Consider the following 23,894-nt stretch of genomic DNA (forward strand, 5'->3'; position numbering starts at 1 on the left):
AAGTCTAAACTAACCTGGATGTTCTACAACTGGACATGACGTTATGGCTTGTTCGCAGTAGTGGAGCGAAGGGAGATAACTCTGATCTTACCTGAATGTTCTTTAACAAGGAGGAGGTCACGACCTGCTCATAGTAGTAGAAACAAGGGAGTTAACTTTAATCTAAATATACAACTTACCTGGGTGTTCTACGACTGGACATGACGTCATGGCCTGTTCCCAGTAGTGGAGTGAAGGGAGATAACTCTAATCTTACCTGGATGTTCTACAACTGGACATGACGTCATGGCCTGTTCCCAGTAGTGGAGCGAAGGGAGATAACTCTAATCTTACCTGGATGTTCTACGACTGGACATGACGTCATGGCCTGTTCCCAGTAGTGGAGCGAAGGGAGATAACTCTAAACTTACCTTGATGTTCTACAACTGGACATGACGTCATGGCCTGTTCCCAGTAGTGGAGTGGAGGGAGAGAACTCTAAACTGACCTTGATGTTCTACGACTGGACATGGCGTCATGTCCAGTGTTCCAAGTAGTGGATCGAAGGGAGATAACTCTAAACTTACCTGGATGTTCTACAACTGGACATGACGTCATGGCCTGTTCCCAGTAGTGGAGGGAGAGAACTCTAAACTGACCTTGATGTTCTACGACTGGACATGGCGTCATGTCCAGTATTCCAAGTAGTGAATCGAAGGGAGATAACTCTAAACTTACCTGGATGTTCTACAACTGGACATGACGTCATGGCCTGTTCACAGTAGTGGAGTGAAAGGAGATAACTCTAAACTTACCTGGATGTTCTACAACTGGACATGACGTCATGGCCTGTTCCCAGTAGTGGAGTGGAGGGAGAGAACTCTAAACTGACCTTGATGTTCTACGACTGGACATGGCGTCATGTCCAGTATTCCAAGTAGTGAATCGAAGGGAGATAACTCTAAACTTACCTGGATGTTCTACAACTGGACATGACGTCATGGCCTGTTCCAAGTAGTGGATCGAAGGGAGATAACTCTAAACTTACCTGGATGTTCTACAACTGGACATGACGTCATGGCCTGTTCCAAGTAGTGGATCGAAGGGAGATAACTCTAAACTTACCTGGATGTTCTACAACTGGACATGACGTCATGGCCTGTTCCCAGTAGTGGAGCGAAGGCATGCCGTCAGGTGCTGTAGTACACTGATCTATAGCCTGGTTCCATCCACAGTAAGGATCCATGGCATTCAAACACAGACTAAGGGAGATAACCAAAATATCACATAAATAAATATAAATAATATCTATAAATTACATGTATATATGTATGTATTTCATAAATTTCTATAACTGAGATACATAGAAACATATCTTTGTGCTTTAAATTAAGAAACAAATGGTCAGTATAATTATTGATGTAAAATACTAAGGTTTATAATAATAGCATAATAAAGTTCTGTATACTTACTCTCTTGTTGTGAAACGTTCACATCTGTGAAGGGGAATTCTGATTAAGTTGCCTTGGGTTACAACAAAGATGGCTCCCTGAATATTGATAAAAAGGAAATCATATGAATCAAAACTAAAAAAAGAAAGGAATACTCAAAAAGGGTTATTTCTGCATTATTTGAGGTACCCGAAGTATCTACTTCTGGTAATAGCAAATTAATAATATTAAACTTGCTTCGAAAAGAGAAATATTCTTTCTATCTCAAACTTGAGTTTATGCAATGGCAAAACATTGAATAATTAGAATATTTGAGTTAAGCATACCTGAATATATAGTAAAATATTTTGTTAAAATCAACAAATGACATCTTCAAGATCAAGACCTTCAAGTTATATAACTTCAAGTTAATGAGGTCCAATGTCATATAATGTCTACATACCACCCGTTTGTCTATCACGAGTGACTTGACCGGCTTGTGATGTCCGTTTGGTACCACTTTGATTTCCTCCAGAAGACATGTTTCCCTGATATCAGGGATGGTGGTGATCTTGCGCATGTTTCCGGTGTCAGTAGCCAGGAACATGACCTTGTACGTGTGGTGCTTCCCCTCCACATCATCCACCACCACATGGGTCCACCTAAGTAAAAGTCAAGTGACGAAAACAATGTAAAGGTCTTGTCATCAAAATAACATAAAGGTAATGTGTTCAAAATAACGATAAGGTCATGTGATCATAAATATTATAAAACGATTAAGCTTGTTGTGGATTTTTCATTTTTATTAAACACCATCTTTTATCAATTTAAGGCAATGTTTTTAGATCACTTGTTGAAGAGCCATGTCCAACATTTAGTGGTGCACCAGCAAAAGGAAACCCAGACCACTTCATTTCACTCCTAAATCCATTCAGGACTCTTACATTTTCTTCCGTTAAACCTGTATTTAATCCCCCTATTTCTATCCCCGCTCTAGAAGAGCTGTTGAACCTTAAATTTGGTGATAAGAGAGCCATATAGGAGTCATACATTTCATTCTGCCCACTAGGGGAACCCTCTTATCCCTACAATTGTATAATGAACTATACCCCAGGTGCCCAAAAGTCCTACCTTTCATTCAGTCCCACCAGGGCGGGCTGTATTGTTGTCGGCTGTACTGCCAGGTCCATCATCTGGAACTCCTGGGCCTGCATGATCTGTTGTTCAGCTTTGTTCAGTAGACTGTCGTCTGCTGTTCTCTTGTTTGTTGTTTCATCGGGTGGACACTGTATTAGAAATCATGTATCAATTACTTAACGCGTATTCCTTAGATTTTCAAAGCAATTAGGCTCTAAATGTACCCAATGTCTATATTATGAAAATTTCACCCATTATAAAACAATTCCAACATTTCTTCGCAATAACATACCTCTGCCAGTGGATGGTGATTTTCGTATGATTCCCATACAGATCGGTCATTTTGTTGGTATTTATACGGTCCTGTTAGGGCCGTGTGGAATGCTGTCATATTAAAAGTACAAACTGCTGATCCTGCAATGCTGTTCCTGAAATATTGAATTTAAAATATGGTACAGTGATGATATGTGTATATGTTTAAAAAGTCTAAATGTTTTCAATTTGTCCACAAAGGCTAGTTTTTCACTATTCTACTTTTCTTATATTTCTACATTTAAATGTTATTTTTGTTATATTTCAACTTTTATTTTTTTTTAGGTTATTTAAACTCAAATGTTCAAAATTTTTCAAAGCATATCTCTCCATTCACATATGTTAATTGACAGATAAGATTTTCTTGAAAAATGATTAAACTTACAATTGAAATACAATTTTTTTTTTTTAAATATTAGGCATTGTTGAAAATTTTAATTGTTATAAGGAGACAAATAGAAACAACTTACATTGGCGTAGTAAAAATAGCATAAAGGAATTTATCTCCATTGTCTGCCGTTAATAAATATGTGGCTTGAATCTCGTCAAAATAAAATGGATAATCTCCCGCTATTGAACAATTCATACGAGCTTTATGGTAGGTGGTGAATTTATCCTCTAGCACTACATAACCACCTCGATCAGTCTGAAAGGAAATTACATATCAATTACTGAAATTACATATCAATTATTGAAATTGCATATCAATTACTGAAATTACATATTAATTACTGAAATTACATAGGAAATTTCATATCAATTACTGAAATTAAATACTAATTAAATTGCATATCAATTACTGAAATTACTTACTAATTTAATTACAAATCAATGACTAAATTTCATATCAATATAATTTACATATTAATTACTGAAATTACATTAATAAATGAAATTACGTATTAAACAAGTTACATATTCATTACTGCAATTACATATTTAAGTAAATTGCATATTGATTACTGAAATTACAACTTAAATAATGTGTTTACTCTTAATTACATCCCCTCATTTTGCATATTATAGCGTTAAAGTTGGAGGATGATTGTTTTATTAATCTAGCTTCCATTTTAATTTGAATTGTTATCATACTTACTTTACATACTCTGGCAACTCTAGAATAAATTCTCTGGAAAAATAAAAATCAAACAATTATTACAAGGCTTAGAAATAAGTACTGGTACATGAATATGATAAAAGCAGTAAAAGTAGTATTAGAAATGTAAATAACCTCTCTTAAAATCACACTGACCCTTTTTTTGCAGAAAAAATGATTGTTTTGAATTTATGTTTACACATTTTACAATAACACAAAAAAACTTTATGATACTTACTTTACCACAATTTATATATTCTACTGCAACTTCTCGGAAGAAAAAGTAAACAAAATCTCCTATTTCATAGGAGCTTATAAAATCTGGCTCTGAAACGGAAAACAAAAATTCAAATTCACAAAAGTGCTTTAATCATTTCCATTATGTATAATGTGTACTTGGAAAACTAAATCCTCTTCTACAGTAAAATTCAAAATAATACAAGTTTAAACCCACAGCAATGACCTCCTATTGAGATAATAATACATCATAAATATGCATTTTTAGTTCAATGTTAAAGTCGTAAAGAGCCCTCATTATAAGAATATTTTAACCTGTCTATAAAGACCACCCAAGGGACAGAGATAAATGGTCTGTATAGCCATGTGGTCTTTATACACAGGTTGAGTTGTGTTGAAATTGACTATTTGATACCCTAGAAAAGTAGTCTTATTAAGCAAGTAGTCTTTATATATCGGTAAATAATTAATACCTTACTTTTGAGCCATTTTGAAGTAGCAATAATATTTTAAATATTACCATTGAGCTACTTAAAATTAAGCAATAATAACTATTTTCTTACCATTGAGCCATTTAGAATTAGCCAATGTTCTCAGCTGTGAACGGTCACCATAGATTCTATAAATAAGTGATTCTCGACCGGTGATGTCCACGGGCGTTGAACTGTAAAAGTTTCCGTCTGACGTCATCAGAGCGGTGGAGTTTTGGTTCGGGTTCAGCGGACAGAATCCAATTCCTCCCTCCTCTTGGGTTATGTTACTCAGATCTTCAGGCTGTGCAGAACAAGTTGTGAGAGTTACCTCCCTTACTATTCTTTAGGACCTCCAACATCGCTAGCCAAGGGTATTCAATAAGGAAATTATCGTACTGAATACCCTTAGCTAGCAAAGCTAGAGGACCTCATACATTACAGTTTTACTAAATGAAATATATTTTCCTCTCTGTATGAAATACTATAAACAAATTATTGGAAGGGCAAAGAAGGCAACAGAAAAAAAATGATATTCACTGAAAACCAATATATTCCATTATTTCATAGACAATTGTGTCTTTCTTGACTCCAAATAATCATGGATATACTATTCAGTCATAACAAATTCTGACAGGGAAACTTGATGCCGAAGATCTACAATTTCTGGGGTGTCTTCTATCAGGTTCTGTCATACGATATGTAGGTGTCGTTTCTCACCTGTCGCCAAGTACAGATCGGTTTGTATGAGTTGGTCCCACATGTGATCACTTGGTCCTCATGAACGAGCAGCACCCGAACAAAGTTATGGCATTCGCTCTGTAAAAATGATTTAATCAAAAAAGTGTAAAAGCTGCGAACATATGAAAAAATTGAATAAGTATATTTTGGCCCTCAATTTCACATGTATACTTTTACCTAATGCACTTATACTGTTTCTTGTTGAGTTGACTAAATTAAAACAAATCATTCTTATATCAAAGTTCTCTCAATTTAGATAAAAATCAGCCATTTTAATTGTGAACTAAACAGAAAACTGTCCGCCCCACCCAACTTGTTCACAAATATTACCTCAGCTTCTGTAATATACGAGGTTACCTGGGTAATATTTCTTCATTAGTGTCTTAAAAGTCTTCCCCATTCATCTATCCTTTGACCTTGAAATGGCTTCTCTCAGTTTCAAAATAAAACGATTCATCTTTATTTCTAAAATACATCACTGTCGTACAGCCAGAAAACCTTGAACTGTCAGAAAATTCATCTTCAATGTTGAAGAATTGAGATGTTAGTGAGAAACCTATGTAGCAGTAGAATCGTACATGATTTTAAGATATATTAACGATCCATTTTTTTAAAACATCGGGACCTTATTAATGTATGAACAGATCAAAAGATGGACAAAATCCATGTTACTGCCTCCTTTGCACCACAGGAACGGCCAGTAAACGGCAGGAATGTGTTTTATTTGAGATTTTTTTTAATATCAGAAAAAATAATCTAAAAGGCTTTGGTCCAGGTGACGTAAAGGGAATCGTATATTTTCCACCTTCTTAAGTTGGTGTTGATTTAAAAGATAAGTCGGATTCCTGGACAGGAATGGTTCCATAGATACCGGATGGGATACTTATCATCTACAAACTTCGATAATAACACTGATACGGACAGATCACGAAAAATATCAAACCACTGCGGGGAGTAATCAGTATTCAACTCCGTGGGGGAGCATTCATTATCTACAGGTGTTGAGTGCCAACAGGATTTTCCTTCATCTACGCTGAAACTTTAGCTACTTTTTGAACATCGATTTAAAAATAAATGTACACAGCTGATGGATTTGAGGCTGAAGGTGGTGTAACTAACACATGTAGCAGTCAAGTTAGTGGAACGGCCAATCTGATTGTGTAACCTACCGGATCTACTCCCTTGTTGTAACAGAGCAGACGAGTCTCCTCTGACGATCTCCACTCCACCGATTGTATAACAGTCAGGTTATCCAGGCTCATCCGGAACAACATGCCCCTGTGTCAAAGAACATAATATAACTACATGCCCCTGTGTCAAATATTATCATATAACAACTTGTCCCTGCGTCAAATAATATAATATAACTACATGCCCCTGTGTCAAATATTATCATATATCAACATGCCCCTGTGTCAAATATTACAATAGGGGAATATCAGGTCCATGTGTCAAATATTATAAAAAAAGAACAACATGCCCCTGTATCAAATATTGTAATTGGACTCGCTCATCATAAAATCATAGCATGCCCCTGTGCTAAATATTAGCAAAAAGTAGAATATCATGTCCCTGTGTTAAACATCATCTACAAGTAATTGGTAGATCAAACCTGTCTGCAATGATTTTTTGTTTTAATTTTCCTATACAATGATAACTAAAACTTATTTTTGATTTACTCTTTAGTTATCGATTATAAGTGTATAGTATACCTTGCTCCGACCAGGAGCTGGTCTCTTGGAATGTCCACGGTCAGCTGTACGTAGCCTTCAAGGTCGTCGTCTTGGAAAACATGGAAAACCTGACGCATGCTGGATAGTTCTGGAAAGACAAAAGAAAAATCACTTAATAATACAAGACGGAATAATGGTTTTCTAAATAAAAACTGTTTCCAAATTTCTTTATCCGTACTACAGATTAAAATTTGACGAGACTATAGAAAACTCAATATTCAAGTTAAATGCACCTGAATTTAATGTAATATACATGTACCACAAAACCTGTCTATAAGGACCACCCACTGAACAAGGAGAAAATGACCTTATATATAAATCTAAATGGTCGTCAGGCCAAACTGGTCATACAAAACCCAAAGAAACTGGTCTTATTAAGCAGTGGCCTTTATACAAAGGTGGTCATGTTGACAGGTTTTACGGTAGTTAATCGGGACAAAAATAAACATCAAATTAAACGAGTTATACAAGTTCCAGTTAATAAGGCTAAACTGTATCTAATTCTTTCAGCTGCACTTGCATAATCTTAACAGTTTCTGGCAAAACTGATGCCAATCAATTGTTACAATGAAGAATCAGATAGTCTGCCTCAGAACCATTTCCCAAAGACAGTGCCAATATTCTCTGTTCTCTAGCCAACCCATGGTAGCCAACATTTCAATATGTCTGGCACATATATTTGTTATTTTTAATAGAGAAAAAAAATTGGATAAATAAAATCTGAAGTAGAGTGCATGTATCTACTTGTAATTTGAAATTTAAAGAAAGTCTTATTGTGCATGGATTATCTCCCTTTTGATTATCTCCCCTTGGTTTAACTCATTCACCCCTGAAAATTCATAATGAACTGTTCCATCCTCTGAATTAGAAGAGCTCAAATGTGTCTACAGTGGTGAATCAATTTAATTGACAACTTTAACTTTCAACTGTCATAAATCTTTCAACACTGATGGTCACTCCTCCAACCATAGGTTGATAAACCTTCTATTTTACCTCATCACTACATTATTAACCTTTATGGTACAAGCCAGCTGACTTATTAAACAGAGTGTGACAATCATAATGATATGTTTAGCCACCAGTTTCCATTGATCACTCGACAAAGTATTCTTCATTTTTTTAAAACGTATACAATCTCACACAGGGGGGCAGGTTAATAGTATATTAAGGTTAAAGATGTGGCCATTTAAAGTAAACCACATCTTATTCAGCCTCAAAAGGGATACACTGGTAAATGGCTGCTTAGAGTAAGATTTCATTGATGTTATTCATTTTAATTCATAGGTTTTCTTCACATTATGATTCTGGCAGATGGCACATTTCCAATTTGAGCTTCACCTAACAGTATATTTAAAACAGCTATTAAAGTATTTGCATAAAAAAATAATTTCCGCAGTTTAAAGGTTCTTTAAGGTCAAATAATGTGAGTTATGACCACTTTATAGACCATTGAATAATAATCTGTAATTAAAGTAATTGATTTCCTTAATGGAGGCAAATAAATGTTGACAAAAACCGCAGGAGATCTATAAACTTAAAAAAGATTTCCTCAAAAGTGTTTGGAGGATTAGAGCATTTGGGATAATGAAATCACCCAAATATTTATAAAACGAAAAATTACAGCTATTGAAAATATCAATCATATATCAATAAACACGAAGGAAAAGTTTGACTTTCCTTCTAAATGGAAAAGCACCACAACTTTCAAAATCACAAAATCATTGAAGTGGGTTAAGGTCATAATGTCTGAACCTTTTTTAACTACGATCATCCGATCATCTGTTTCAGTGTCAGACTGATCCGTGTTGGAAAGATCTAGATTATCATCTAAAATACGAAGATGGACAGCAAGCGTCCCGGGCCAAACCTGGTGTTTTTTAAACATCAAATATTGAGATAGCTTTTATCAGCTTGATATCAAAGAAATTTTTTCCGGTCTTCTGCCTCCTTCTCCTTAGAGCCAGTACCCACGGGGAACTCTGATTGGTAAAAAGATTAGCGTCCAAGTTTCCCAAATAGTACACCGGATTTACAAAACAAAAACGTCATGGTTTACACAGATAAGTGGATTATTGGCAGATAGGTGTGTAAACACTAAGGGAGTCCCATGTTATAGTTTATAAATGTCAGTTACACTGGTAAACTACTAAGCCTCGCCATCATTGTTCGTGTTGATAGCACCTCGCCATCCTTGGCCATATTGATAGCGTGGCCAAACTGACAGTAACTGGTCTGAGGGTTTCACATCAACACGGGGTAGTGGGCTTTTTTTCTTCAATAAAATACATCAAAAATGCTGTTTCCGGCGATAAGACAGGGATAAGGACGCCATGCCCTTAGACATTCAAATCTAGTTACCATAGGGGTACCATACTGTGCTTAGGAATAAGGATGAATAAACTATGAAGGGAAATGTTTTAAGAAATCAACAGGTTGCAAATGGCAGAATTTCCACACAAAAAAATGACCATATTCTTAGGACTTATAAGCTGTAACATTAAAAAGATGTTTTTAAAGTATATTTGTCTTTTTATTTATATTTTTTGGAGTAAAACGTGATATTTCAGTCACAAGCTTTTATCCCATATAATGTAGTTGTTTATGATTCAATGTTCGATACATTATTAATAAGATTTTGAAAATTATGATCTGAAGTTACATGTAAACCTGGAAATTATATGCTATTAATTAATTCACCCCTAAAATTTCATAATGGACTGGCCTATTCTTTGATTTAGAAGAGTCTAAATTTGTCATCAGGGGTGAATAAATTAAACTAATTGTTTGATCAGAGTTATCTGCCCTTTCTCTATGACATCTCCGAGAACACTAATGTGAGTATTGGAGTATCCCAGTTCATAGGAATGAATACTTAAGTCCTTTTTTCCTGCATACATAGACTAGCCAACAGTCAATAGAATAATAATCAATGATTTGTTTCTTTAAATTTTAAGTAATCATAATACGCCTGATTCTAAGTTAAGGGGAGATTATAAAGTAATAGAATTCACCAAAGAAATTTTATCAAAATGGTAGGGTCTAGAAGCCAATCTACTGGAGATAGAAGTTGTCGAGGATAAATCCTGTATATTGTTATGAGAGAGAACAGAGAAATTTGTCTGATACAAACGAATCATGATTGTCTACAGAAACAAACATCCTTTGTCGATTTCCAGTTGATACAAGTTACAGGTGGGGGTCAGCTGGCTTCTAATCTCTGTTTTATTCTTCCATCTTAATAAATATAGGCACATCTACAACATTAATTAACTTCCTCAAGGAACAATCCCCTCCCCCTTTTCCGACCTCCTCCCTAACATCATCATGGAGAGATTGGCGTATACATGTTTTCTTTCCAAATTAGTCTATTGGGAAAAACACCATGAAGATCTTCAGCACCAACCAAAAATTCAAAGTAAAACCTGTATGTTATAATTACCTTATGTCAGTCGTCGTATGACTCATTTTAAAGTTGAAACTGGTGTATATAAATAAACTGCATATTACAGAAATAAAGTTTTAATGTGTAGCAGAATAATAGGGTTTATAATAAATATCAAAATTTTATGGTGATATATATACACACAAGTCCAGATGTAATTTTTGTGAGCAGGGCAAACTGGCTCCTAGTATTGTCATTGTAAATAAATTATCTCACATATGTGATTGAATACTTTAAAGATGTTTTCTTCAGTTACAAAAGTTACTTACTGTACACCATTACCGCCATTGAAAAGTTTGAGCTTCTAATTTAAAAGTTAAAAATATGAAAAATAATTAATTGCATCCCGAAAAAATTCCATGACACTATATCCTATATGGAATGAAGTACTGATTGCACATGCACCAAAGGCGAAATAAATTATTTTATATTATTTTTTGTGTTAATAAGGCATATATATACACGATTAAACATCAATTATTGTTCAAATGATTAATATCATTTATGCTCTGTCGGAGGTGGAGCATCTTTAATAATGATTTTTTGGACGTTTTTTCCCCTGCATGTTTCCCCTGCATGTACTTTTCTTGGCTTTAACAAGACAGAAACATTTGTGGAATAGTATTCAAAATACTGATCGTAAAAGAAACTAAGCCTTAATTAGTTTCAAACTAGCTATGGACATAATTTGCCATGTTTTGATAAATAGAAAAATAATATATTGTAAAAATTAAGCTGGTTAATTTCCATCATTGAAGCATTGAGCTTTACATGAAAAGTTCACTTCACAAAAAACATGATATATTCATTTTAAGAGACATTTTGTGATATGTCAATTGATTTTTCCCTAATCGTGAAATCATATTTAAAGTTTTGTGACTGGTACACCTCGGTACTGTTACAATCTTATAATGGGACAAATTTCTCATTTGTAAACTCCTTTACCAGTTGTATATGTTTCAAGCCTTTTTCTACTTATACATAATCATCCATCTTTCAGATATCATCAAATGAATATCAATCAGAAAATTTGTACTTTTAATCAGGTATATAGCAATTTACACAGGCCTACGGTGTGTTATGAATAATAATCATCATGTTCTTTTCACAACATACTTACATGTTTCAATTTAAAATTCTCATTTAATTAAAACATGTCTTTATACCCTTAAATGACAAATTGCAACCATTTAGTCAAGATAAGATTAAAATGAGAAATTTTCTCTAACTTTAGAAGATGCTGATTATCTCCCTTACCTTCAGTAAATGTGAGTTATGTCCCCTAACTGTAGTATAGTTATTCAACATTACTGACTACAGCAGGTATGAATAATTTCCCCTTACTGCAGCAGACGCGACATGATATTGTTTCTATGATATCGTACATTTACTGAACATGTGCAAAGATCTTGTAAAGCTTTTCTTTACCTGAGGTGAGATGAATATAATCTTTTTCCCTTTTACCCCGTTAGGGGTAAGAGCGGAGATTCTCAACCTGAGAGGTAAGATTCTTAAAGTTGTCAAACATGAGACTTAGCCAAGTGATTGACAGCAGATATCTTAACCCGAAGATGGAAATCGACAAAGATCTTGTGTAACTAGTCTTTATCCTTGGAAAAAGAAGAACAACTCAAAATCTTCCACCGATGTAATTGTGGATATCTCTGATGTCTGAGGTAAGAGAAAATCTCTCGCTGATGGATTGTGGTCATCTCTGTCCGAGGTAAGAGAAAATCTCTCACTGATGGGTTGTGGTCATCTCTGTGCAGGGCAAGATAGTAAAATATTCAACATGAAATAACAATGCAACTGCACTGGACAGGAGGACAGGATGGGACGGAAGGTTGACAAGACGGGACATAAGTACAAAGGTAATGTCCCTCATCCATCTTCCCAACATTTACTGACGATGACATAGAAATCTAACATCAGTAACAAAACTTGTTTAATTTCCATACCTTTGAAAGAAATGTAAATAGATTTCTGTTTACCCATTAACCTTTTATAAAGACCTTTCAAGCCAGGTAGAATTTGCACACTTGTGTTTTTAGAGACTGAGACAGACTGTCCCCTAATCTCTAAATCATCAGAGTAATATTGTTAGCCCCCTTGGGAGTCACAAACATTTCTATTCCCTTTGTTGTGGCGAAGAGTTTTTTCCTCTGATCACCAAGACATCGCTGTGGTGACATCATAATAATATCACACAAAATCTAACGTTTTTGAGGTACCTACTTCTTAATGCATCTCTTAAAAATAAATGAGAAATGTAGTTCTTTAAGAACTGATCTTTCAGCAAAATTAAACTACACATTGAACCACTGATTTCAGAAACACCACATTTGAATCATGTACACAATCTATTACATCGAGGCAAAATGCAACAAGCATAGGACTTTTAAGCATAAACTGCACAGTACTGCAAATGTCCATTTAACATTTTGTATTATTGTATTCGACCCAATAAGCGCCCTTCCCCTATTTTGAGGTCTCAAATTTACTTACATAGAATTAAATGCAAACTACATATATGAATTATGGGTAGGTTTCTTCATTTAGTTTCTGTTGCAAACTGATTTACGGCTTACTATAGTAATACATCCAATAGTTAAGCACCTTAGGGCGCTTATTGGGTCAAATATGGTATATATGAAAGTCACATGTATGTAGAGATCAGTTTCCAAAATAAGCAACTGACGACAAATAAGTCTATATCATATATCATGGTAAGACACTTTTTATTCATAAGAAGAGACGCAATTGATAACTTTATACTATCATAAAGAGCATATTTGGGAATAAACATATACAAATATTACCCTAGCTGACCTAGTTAAAATTTACAGACATTATAGGTTTTTTTTTAGATTTTAGACAATCTGAAGTGTTTTTCCTTGAACACCATCTTCATAATACACTTAATGATACATGCATAAAATGTTTTCATCTTTAAATCTTCATAAACATGCAGAGGGTTCAGCAAAAGTAAGATGCATCCTCTACATATATCCTAATAACTGCTAAGAGGCCAGCGCCCTTGAGCTCAATATCAGAATAACAACATGTGGTACTTCAGTGCAATTTAATCCAGATTATACAAATCTAAAATGCATGTTGAAATGTTATCCTGACTATTTTTTGTTTGAATCCTTTTTATATTAAACATACTGATAAAGTAATTCCCATTTAATATACATTAGAGAATGCATTATTTATTCTGATACGGGTAAATTAGGTTACCTTAGTGCAAAGACATAGCAAAAACAATCCATATGAAGATATTAGCCTGTTTCTTTGCTGAGAAATTTTCAGCGAAACTTGTTGCATAATAAATATAAATTGAATACAATTAAGAGAAATTAAAGAAAAGAAGTAAAAACCTGAAAATTAATAAAGTGTTTCCTTAATTACTTATCATGCTCAGGTTTTATCAGTAAAAGATAAGCAATTAGAAAAAAAAAATCTTCTGTTTCTTTGAAGTTTCTTATAACAAAGAATGGAATGGTATAATGACAGAATGCTGAAATTTATAATTTTTTTTGCAAACATTCAAAAGCAATATGAAGGTTGCTCCAATTTAAGTTATTTAGCTACTGGTTTATCACCTACATGACTTTGGCTATTGTTTGAGTTTGTTCACCTACTAAAGGCAAGTGTTCTGCTGGTGTGCGGTGCAATGCATTGGTCCCAAGGTGAAACCCTTCTGTTACCCACATCTTCACATCCCCCCCCTCCTCTTCCTCCTCCCTTCACCCCCACCAGACATGGACAACTTTCAGAAGTACATTTTTATGCGGGGACCACCAGGTTTTGATGCTGTTAAATTTCAACCACAATTAAACTGTCATCACGAAGCTTTCCGAAGCCAATTATCTGCCTTAAGTTAGTGACAACATTTCTGTAATGACAACATTACGCAATTCCCTGTCGTGGAAGGATCGGGGAAGGAACAGGAGATTGAAAGTGGCAAAAATAACAAATGCACCCCCTGGCCTTAATAGGGATAGGAAAACAGCCAACAGGTGCAGTAGCCAATCAAAATATCATGTGGGTAGACTTTACCTCAAGATTACGACAGATTAAATACAGCGATAATAAAATCGTAAAAGTAAAATCGTTATTTAAATTCAGAAAGAGCCATCGGTTTCATTTGCCATAAGTGAAGGAATATGATTAGTCACTTGCTACACCCCTTAAATTAAGGAAATTTGAAATTTCTCTTAGGAAAGCATCGTTACTGAGGTTAATTAAAGATCCTTAATATCCAACCAACCCCATCCGCTTATGTATTTTTTTCCTATAGAGAATTATAATTAATGTTAATTTCTATCGTTAAGGAATATTCAGAGGTCTGTTTACATTTACGAAAGATGTGTAAATACTAGCAAGTATAAGATTCTGTTTATTGCGTACATAAATGATGCAAATGTATCTCAGAGTACACATTGCTTCACAATTAAGGTAATACTGCTATATAGACAGGAAGATATGACAAATCCCAAATGAAAGTCAGAAAAAAATGTGTTCACTGACACAAATTATTGACAATGGATGAAAAGTACATTAGTGTAGAAAGATCCGAAATTGTTGAATAAATTCAAATAGATAGACATTTAGAGAGACATAAAATGTGATTTATTGAATAATGCACAATCTGTGAATCAGAAAACTACGAGTGAAGACAACATCACTTCATGGCAGACCGACTTTCGAACTGTGAGATTTGTCAGCAAACCGACTTTAAAACTTCAGAGAATTGTCTATAATCTGTGATTTTCATCAGATGCGAGTCTTTAGTCTTTGATGTATCTATGAGGATAGGGATGTAGCAGTACCGTGGAAATAATGCCCAATTACCCGACCTAAATCAGTAAACATCAATGTAAACACCACAGCATTAAAATTCAATCTACACAAAATCCCTGGTCAGAGAGAGAAATCCTTTTATCAACAGAACTATAGACCTACAAAAATACCTTTAGTTTATAAATGAGTTTTTACGAATGGACAAGGTGACACGAAAATTACTTCCAAGACCACAATGACCTGTTTGTGAAATATCATCCAAATTTAGGATGGGAATTTTATAAATACCAAAATGGTGATTTGTACTTCTGGGTCAAAGTTCACAGTCTCAAGAATTACATACAGGATCACAATTAAGTTAATGTCATCGCCATATCGTTGCCGAATAAATATACAAAACTTAAAGAAGGTTTCATATTTTAAGGTTTATTGCAAAACTACACGTGGTAAGAAGTGTCAAATTAAAGACTAGTTCTTTCATCATTTTTTCATAAACGTTTACATAGTTCCACCATAAATGACCCCCTTTTCAGTATTTCTAACTCGGCAGAACCAGAGCTCTTTATCATCGGATAGTTATCGGCCATAAAATCACTGAGCTATGATGATCTAGGTAGTCATTTCTAAAGTTTCAAATTTTTAAAATTAATTCTTCGTAAATTGAGAATCAATTATATGTTCAACAAGACAAATTTGATATATACTCTAAAGAAAAATACCTGTATTGCGTTTTATCCCGCTTGTCTATAAAAAACAATTTTCATTGTTTGACATGATTTTTTAAAGATAACAAAGCCCTTTGTGGTTAAATTGAGTTTGAACTCTGGACACCGTCGATAAAAACAGCTATAGAAACTTTCCTGCATTCCTCAAACCTACATTTGTACGTAGGTATATAGTATCAGTAATATAGACCTTTAATCTTTACGGGCACATTTACCCAGTTATGACAAGATGGGCTTTAAATTACCGATGAAACAAGCTATTAAGCTATACACCAACATTAATACATCTGTACGATAATGTTGTGAATGACTGAATTTGGCTGAATTAAAGTCCCAGAATCCCAAAATGAATAGGAGCTCTAACAAGGCTATAGCTAGATAAATATATGTCTGAGCAAGCAAAAAATGGCATAAATTCTGGTGACTGCTTTTAAAAGCACCCAGACACAGCGACAGGAACATATCCAGCTTTAGAAATATTTCTGAAGTATGCTTTAAGGATATGAGAAGGAAACGGCGAGAAAATATTTTACATAGTAGCAACCAACTATAGATGATAATAACTTTATACTTTTCATTTCAATCAATAAACAATTTTGCAAAATATTTCATAGACATTCAAACTATAAAATACACTACAGATTGATTTGAGATCCAAAATATTTTCACCAATTTCCAAGAGTTGCTAGCCCAAGTAAAGACCTCAAAATCTACAAGAGTTTGAATTACCTTAAATATATTGAAAATATTTAACGTTTAGGACATCTTTGGATTGTATATTTATTGTATAGGAAATATTTTTTACCACACTATAGATATGTGGATGAAGTGTCACTTCAAACACTTTCTAGTAACTTTAACGCAGTCAAACCTGTCTATAAAGAACTACCAAGGGACCAAGAAAAATAGTTTTTATAGCCTTGTGGTCTTTCATATTAACACACAGGGCAAATTATGTTGAAATTGACAACTTGCGACCCTGAGAATCTGGTCTCATTAAGCAAGTGGTCTTTATACAGAGGTTGTCGCTCAAAGGGAGGTTTGACTGAAAAGGTCACTAAATATACTGTTTGTTTATCAAAGTCAAACAAGACAAAAAAGGGTGGGGACGCATTATCAGGCATAATGGGGCACATTGGCACTAAATGCCCCCATTTATGACAGAGGGGTAAAAAGACCATCTCAAAATACTGGTACAGATCAATAAGACAAATGTCACCTGGTTGTGAACATTTGTTTATAAACATTAAAACACAGCATATGACAATGTTGAAAAAGGACCACTTTTTTGTATTGGTATAAACTTCAGACTTAAGACTCCGTCAAAAAACCCATGAACTTGTATCAATTTCACAAGAGTGTTTCCAACAAGGACGCATTTCACTTTCAAAGTCTTGTCCATGGCTTTGATCACAAGGGTGACTTTGTGTAGCGTGTAAAATGAAGGTTTTATACTGCAGGGGTGCAAATGATTAGTCGGTAATTAAAAATAACATAATTAGTAGTTAGAAAATAACCCATGAAGATCAATAACTCTTGATTATAAAGACAGATGAAAATCAGACTTATCCATCTTTGGCTAAATAGCATTAAAATACTTTAAAACACGGAATGTTTTTTTCTCTTATACAATAATTTCAATTACAACTTAAAATTTAAGACATCAAAGAAATAAAACGATTGATAAACAAAGTTACAGAATCAAAGGACCAACTTTTTTATCTCTTTATAACCTCTTGCGTTTAATTGTCAAACCAAAAGTTATTTGATATTGTTTATGAACATGAGATGCCCGCGGGTCTCAACATTGAACGATCTATATCAGTCAAATAAAATCTTTTCTTTCCGTGTTCCCTTCGACAATCTTATTGCATGGCGAAAACTACACAAGAACATACTAACCAAATGTCATGTCTGCCATTCTGTCTTCCAATCAGTCTCAAAATGAAATATGCATATTTAAGGACAGAAAGAAACCATTTAATGCAATTTGATAAACCTAAGTTCTTAAACTACAAGCAAAATAAAATTACTGTATTTTCATTTTAAGCAGAACTTATCATTATTCCATGTCGACTGACTGCTGAGCAAGTATTTTTTTTTTTTTTTTTTTTTTTATTAATATCCTTTAATGGACAATTTTATCTATTTAATATCATCTCCTAAACCATAGCTATTTAGTGTTGTCTATTACCTCACATTCAAAATATTTCATTTGATTCTATCACACTCATATATTAGAAAACAATTTTGATTTGAATAAATTTAAATTTCCACAAGGTTAGTTGGTATGAAGTCCACATATTTCATCAGAACAAAATATGCATAAATATCATAAAAACAGCAGCCATGATTTAAAGTACGAAAAGATCCCTGGCCTAAGATACTTGGTTTAATAGTTTTAACATCCCATCAACAGCCAAGGTCATTTGGACATGCCAGATATATTGTTGGAGGAAAGCCACAGTACCCGGAGAAAAACCACTGACCAGTGGTCAGTACCTGACAAATGCCCCACATGGGATTTGACACCCATGACCTAGAATATATAGATTAATTCAAAAATCATATGGGAATATGGGTAATATACACTACCCCAACTCTTCCTCCCCCCTCTCCCGATTTCATGGCAGTGCGTAAAAACTGCCCAACCGTACATTAAAAGTTAATACGACTAGTATAATGGCCCTAAACAATTAGCGACGGAAATTCACAACAGACTCTCACATTTTTGCAAATAAACTTCTGCATACAAAATTTTGCAACATAGGCGACTTTGCATGATGTTGATGCACCCATTTATAACGAGACAATCTTTAGTTTCCATCCAAATCTAAATCATTTATCAATTTAAATAAGAAAAAACACACAAATTGATTTATAACACCATTACTTTGCAATAAAATATTTTTCCTACATTATTTGTCACAATATACTTACAGAAAGGTAAGGGAAATAGAGTGCAGAGGGTTATTTTAGTGGAATTCCTCAGGTGAGATTTTCTATGAATGTCAATAGAGCAGATTCTGTAATCAGCTTTCTGAAATACAACATCTTCACTCGAATTCTGATTTATGTATAAGAAATTAAAATTGTTTGTCGTTAAAGTCAAGAATTACCAGTCAGTGAAGTGCAGAAGAAAGTTACAGTTGTCTTTTTTATTTGTCGATAAAAATGTTAATGTCGGATATTATGCGATGCTATATCTTTAAATTGCCTCCCCTTATCTTTAAATTGTTCCCCGAGCTATAAAAGCTGACCTATTGTGGAGGCTATCACCTAAATGTTTGACTGTAATGGAAGATTGTACATGTTTAAAAGGGCAGACATTTCACAAGTCTATCCATAACTTTATCATAAATTGGAAAGTCATTCACTGAAGCAGGTAAGCGTGCTGCGAATCACTCACACACTTAAAAACTTTCCAACACATTCACATATCACCACCATGATCTGGATGAAACCGTTACATCAAAATACAATTCATGAGACAATTTGTGTTTTTCCCCCCCATTTTCTGTTTTTTTCCTTCTCACTTCTAAATGACAATTGTTGTCTGCTTTCAAGTATTTCTGACATCTTTCTAAAATATTCTGCTTTTGCATGCAAAGAAGACAAGAATAATTTGAGAAGATCATTACTGTAAAAACAGTTTAAGTCAGTTTAAGTTGCATGGGTAATTTTTGAGGCTGAGAATGTCCACGATTTCTCTAGTTAAAACCTTCCTTAGCAACCAATATTGCATCCCTGCATATAAGATCACCTCCTTTGGGACCCCAAAAAGGTTAATAAACACAATTTGACCTATGTATAAAGACCAAGTGGCTATAAAGACCATTTTGTCCCTTAGATGGTCTTTATAGACAGGTGTGACTGTATACTTGCCATAATGAAGATGTGCTACAGTCATGACTTGGCTATGACTTTCAGACTTTTACATTTTTCTTTCTGAAACACACATACCATATCTAATTAACCCAGGACTAACTGCACAAGTCTATTCCCCACTATAGACGACCCAGGAATGATTTGTTGTTTGGCTACCATATGGAAACAGTAAAACATTATAATTAAGTTACTCTGGTGAGGTAACACCCTAAATTCTACCGAAACATCTGATTGAATTCCAGCACCACTCCCTAAATCTGTAATAGACCCAGCCCCACCAACATACAGAGGACTGTTTGTTAATGAAACACAGAACATGTGATACACAGATTGAAAACATTACCTTTCTGTTATTAATTAAAACAATACAAATGTCTTTTCTTTTTAACAAATTAATTCATGGTCTTTTGGCCATCCTCAGGTACATGGAAACAAAAAATATTTGTGTTACAAATACATTCACAAATGATTTTTATGTGAACTTTTCTTGATGTCAATTCAAATGATATTATAATAATGTCAAAATGATGTCATCAAATGTGTTTTGATATTGTTTAGTTATATTTACCTCATTCACCCCTGAAATTCCATAATGACCTCTTCTAGTCCTTGATTTAGAAGAGTCTAAATCTGTCTTCAGGGGTGAATGAGTTAATGTGTTTCCATGCCTTTTTTCAATTTTAAGACAAAAAGTTTCATATCATGTTAAATTAACAATAGTAAATGGTTAATTAATGTCCTATCAACAGACAAAGTCATACAACCTTCTCTGTATGTGATGTGATGTGTGTGAAAGGTTTTGGAGGCTGCAGTATATTCATATGATGTCTCTTTACAAGAGTGAAAAATTTGCCCTTTTTATAGTGTTATCCTACTGAACCATCCCATCAAAGACACCAAAACAGGCATACCCATCCGGTCACATTATACTGTCAATGGTAAAATGTCGGCCTTAGTAAGAAGGTACCAACTTAAAGTATAATTAAGGACTCATGGTTGCTACAATTTTCCTTTACTGTTACGAAACTATGACATATTCACCAAAAGAAGTGGGTCTGTCTTTTTATTCATTATCATGACTAAAGTTTCAAAGAGAGAAAGTTGCTGAATGCAAAGTGAGTGTCACTATTTCGAGTGAATAGAGAAATGTTCTGCAACCTAACATAGGTTTTACTATTCAGACAGTGTTGAGAAGAGATGATCGAGATCAAGGAATTAGAATGAAAAGGCATCAAATTCAGAACTTAACCTATTCAATAAAGGGGTTATTATATATACAACTAATAAGAGCTAATGCACCTCTCCTTATAGCCACTTGTGAGCAAACGCCAGTCGTTATAGAAATGTAAATCGTGGCTGCGTCCTATTGCTTATTAAATGTTAGGCAATATCCAGTATTCAATCAGCCGGGATCGCATCTGTATGTAAGATGACTCATAGCCCACCGTCATGCAACCTATCTTATATAATTACAGGTAAACCCAAAAGGTGTGCAACAATCCTGTCAACCCTATCCTTCAAAATGGACCGTATACTATTCATTCATATAGACTGTTCCATTATTGTTTAAAGGGTAGTGCAAGAAAGTTGTACCTAGTAATATTCTTTAGTCTACTTATATATATTTTTTTCTAAAAGGACAGTCTGAATGTATGTTTGTTGAGTTAAAATTAATGTGAAAGAAATAACACCTTTTCATCTGTGAAGTGTTTGCAGTGCTATTTAGTGTAAAATATCATGAGAAACTTTTATTTGATTATTCTCACTTTCCTATTGCATAACAAATACAATTTAAATAAACCTTTTTAAAATGTTCATAATTACAGTGATATTAAATTTCGTTTTAATTTTCAATGTTTGCAAACAATATTCATTCTTGTTAATTGATTTTCTCTATATTTGTTACGAATCTAATAAGACAAGATAATTCATTTGTCATACACTACAAAGGATTGGTGATTTTCTTGAGTAAAGAATCCAATTGCATATGCAATTATAAGATATACAAAGAAAGGGATCTCAGAAATTGGTCTCAATAAACACAACTCACAAGTTCAATAATTATAGAAATGGTTTAAATTATAACTGTCATATAATACATATTCAAAATAAGTTATTATTATTATGATGGTAATTAATATTATAAACTATTTGCTTAATTTGTTCAAATAATGAAAGAAATTTATAAAGTTTTGAGGTACACCAAGAAAGACAATTCTGATAGCAAGGGAGACAACAGTGATACCAAGGGAGATAATAGTGGTCAGCAGAAGGGAGACTACCATGATCTGAAGAAGGAAAGCAGCTATGATCAGAAGAAGGGAGATAACCATGATTTCAAGGGAGAAAACCATGATTAGAAGTAAGAAACATAATCAAATTAGGCTGAAAAATTATGGTAAAAAATGTTATTATTAATTTGAATTCAAAGTCTTATTTGTTAGGTTTTGTAGTATATTTTTTAGATTTAGTAAAGAACAAAGCAGAGAATGATATTTTCAGAATATTTATGGTATGGAAATCAATGGCACAAACATACATGAACAGACAATGGATGGAGATTGTCTGTGGGTGTGATGATATATAACATCACCAGCCGATTGAACAGATCTTGTTTTTTGAGATTGATGTCTTAGAGGAATGAGCGGTGTACTTATTTGATATTTAGCCTATATTTCATAGGTATTGTCATAAAGAAGGAGGCAGGAGAAGGGACTTTCTCAATATTCTTGGACTGTATGATATATATTTACTGTATACATATCTGTCTGTCGAGAATACAACCATGGAAACCCCCTGTACCAATTTCTCTTTTTTTCAAAGCTATGAATACACCAACTTATACGAAAAGGATCATACTTAGGGGATTTAAAAGGAGTTGAATCAATTGGATGTGTCAGCATGAACCAAACTATCCTTAAAAATTATTGTTGTTACTACCTGTATATACAGCACATAAAAAGCAAATGCCAAGTTAGTGTGGCAATTCTCCTGATTGCATAAAGAACACTAGCCAACACGACTTTCTGGCTACAATTTCACACCAATGCACAAAATATTCAAAAGAAATTGAAGTCGCAGATGAAGAGATCCAATTGTTTTTAAACATCTGCTTTGTCGGAAAAGTAAACATTTGCTGTTAAATGTTAATGTTGTCGTTGATATTTACTTTTAAAAAGTTTCATGAAGGAGATAAGACAACAATAAAAGAAGCTGTTTACAACAAACAAAAATCTGCACCTCCGTCTAACGATAACACCTGCATATGCACATTTGTGCAGGTGACATCGACAGTAACAGGCCATTCACTTGGCCATATAAACACAAAATTAGATTACTATCTAAGTGTATTACCAGCTAATTCAGAAACTTGAAAAGGCTGATTTGGTTCTGGCCACTAATATGCCCATAAATTGGAACCTGAATCTGATTTAAAAGCGAAATTGAAAAATTTAATCTGCTATTTGGGTGCAAAATCGAGTGAAATTTCCAAAGAAATGTCAGGACATGTTAATTATGAGAGTATAGGTTAAACCCTAGCCTAGCAAACATCTGGGGGTAAGAAAAAAAAAGAGAATCACATCATTATAATAATTCATCTAACCATTAATCCAGGTGAGAGATTTGAACCAGGATGCAGAAATATATATAAAATATGATAAAAAATCAACTGTACTAGCATCATTATAGAATGACTCCAACTTTATGACCAGGTCTAAAATCTAATAATTACCCAGAATATTGCATACTATTAGTAATTATATCCTTGATTGCATCTGAGAACTGGAGGAGATATTTCTGTGCATTTGTTCATTATACTGACGTAACCCACGGCACCTGTTTAGTCGTGTTTTTGCATGTCTGTTTGAAGTCTCGCCTATCTCGTAGGTGCCCTCGC

General features: G+C 34.0%; 1 protein-coding gene across 2 annotated transcripts in view; it reads right to left on the reverse strand.

Annotated features, from left to right (window-relative positions):
* LOC138321814 (semaphorin-5A-like) overlaps window positions 1-23,894 on the reverse strand; it is a 131,902-nt gene that overhangs the window by 13,471 nt on the left and 94,537 nt on the right. For both annotated transcript variants that reach the window (XM_069265795.1, XM_069265794.1), the window contains exons 3-14: window positions 7,115-7,223; window positions 6,572-6,680; window positions 5,382-5,480; window positions 4,755-4,965; window positions 4,193-4,281; window positions 3,955-3,987; window positions 3,329-3,504; window positions 2,839-2,974; window positions 2,541-2,695; window positions 1,873-2,071; window positions 1,452-1,528; window positions 1,105-1,241 (exon numbers count right to left, since the gene is read on the reverse strand). In XM_069265795.1, coding sequence (XP_069121896.1) covers window positions 1,105-1,241; window positions 1,452-1,528; window positions 1,873-2,071; window positions 2,541-2,695; window positions 2,839-2,974; window positions 3,329-3,504; window positions 3,955-3,987; window positions 4,193-4,281; window positions 4,755-4,965; window positions 5,382-5,480; window positions 6,572-6,680; window positions 7,115-7,223 — 1,530 coding nt within the window. The remainder of the gene's footprint in view (window positions 1-1,104; window positions 1,242-1,451; window positions 1,529-1,872; window positions 2,072-2,540; window positions 2,696-2,838; window positions 2,975-3,328; window positions 3,505-3,954; window positions 3,988-4,192; window positions 4,282-4,754; window positions 4,966-5,381; window positions 5,481-6,571; window positions 6,681-7,114; window positions 7,224-23,894) is intronic.

This window comes from Argopecten irradians, chromosome 4 (assembly GCF_041381155.1).
Source record: "Argopecten irradians isolate NY chromosome 4, Ai_NY, whole genome shotgun sequence".
NCBI classification, from domain to species: domain Eukaryota; kingdom Metazoa; phylum Mollusca; class Bivalvia; order Pectinida; family Pectinidae; genus Argopecten; species Argopecten irradians.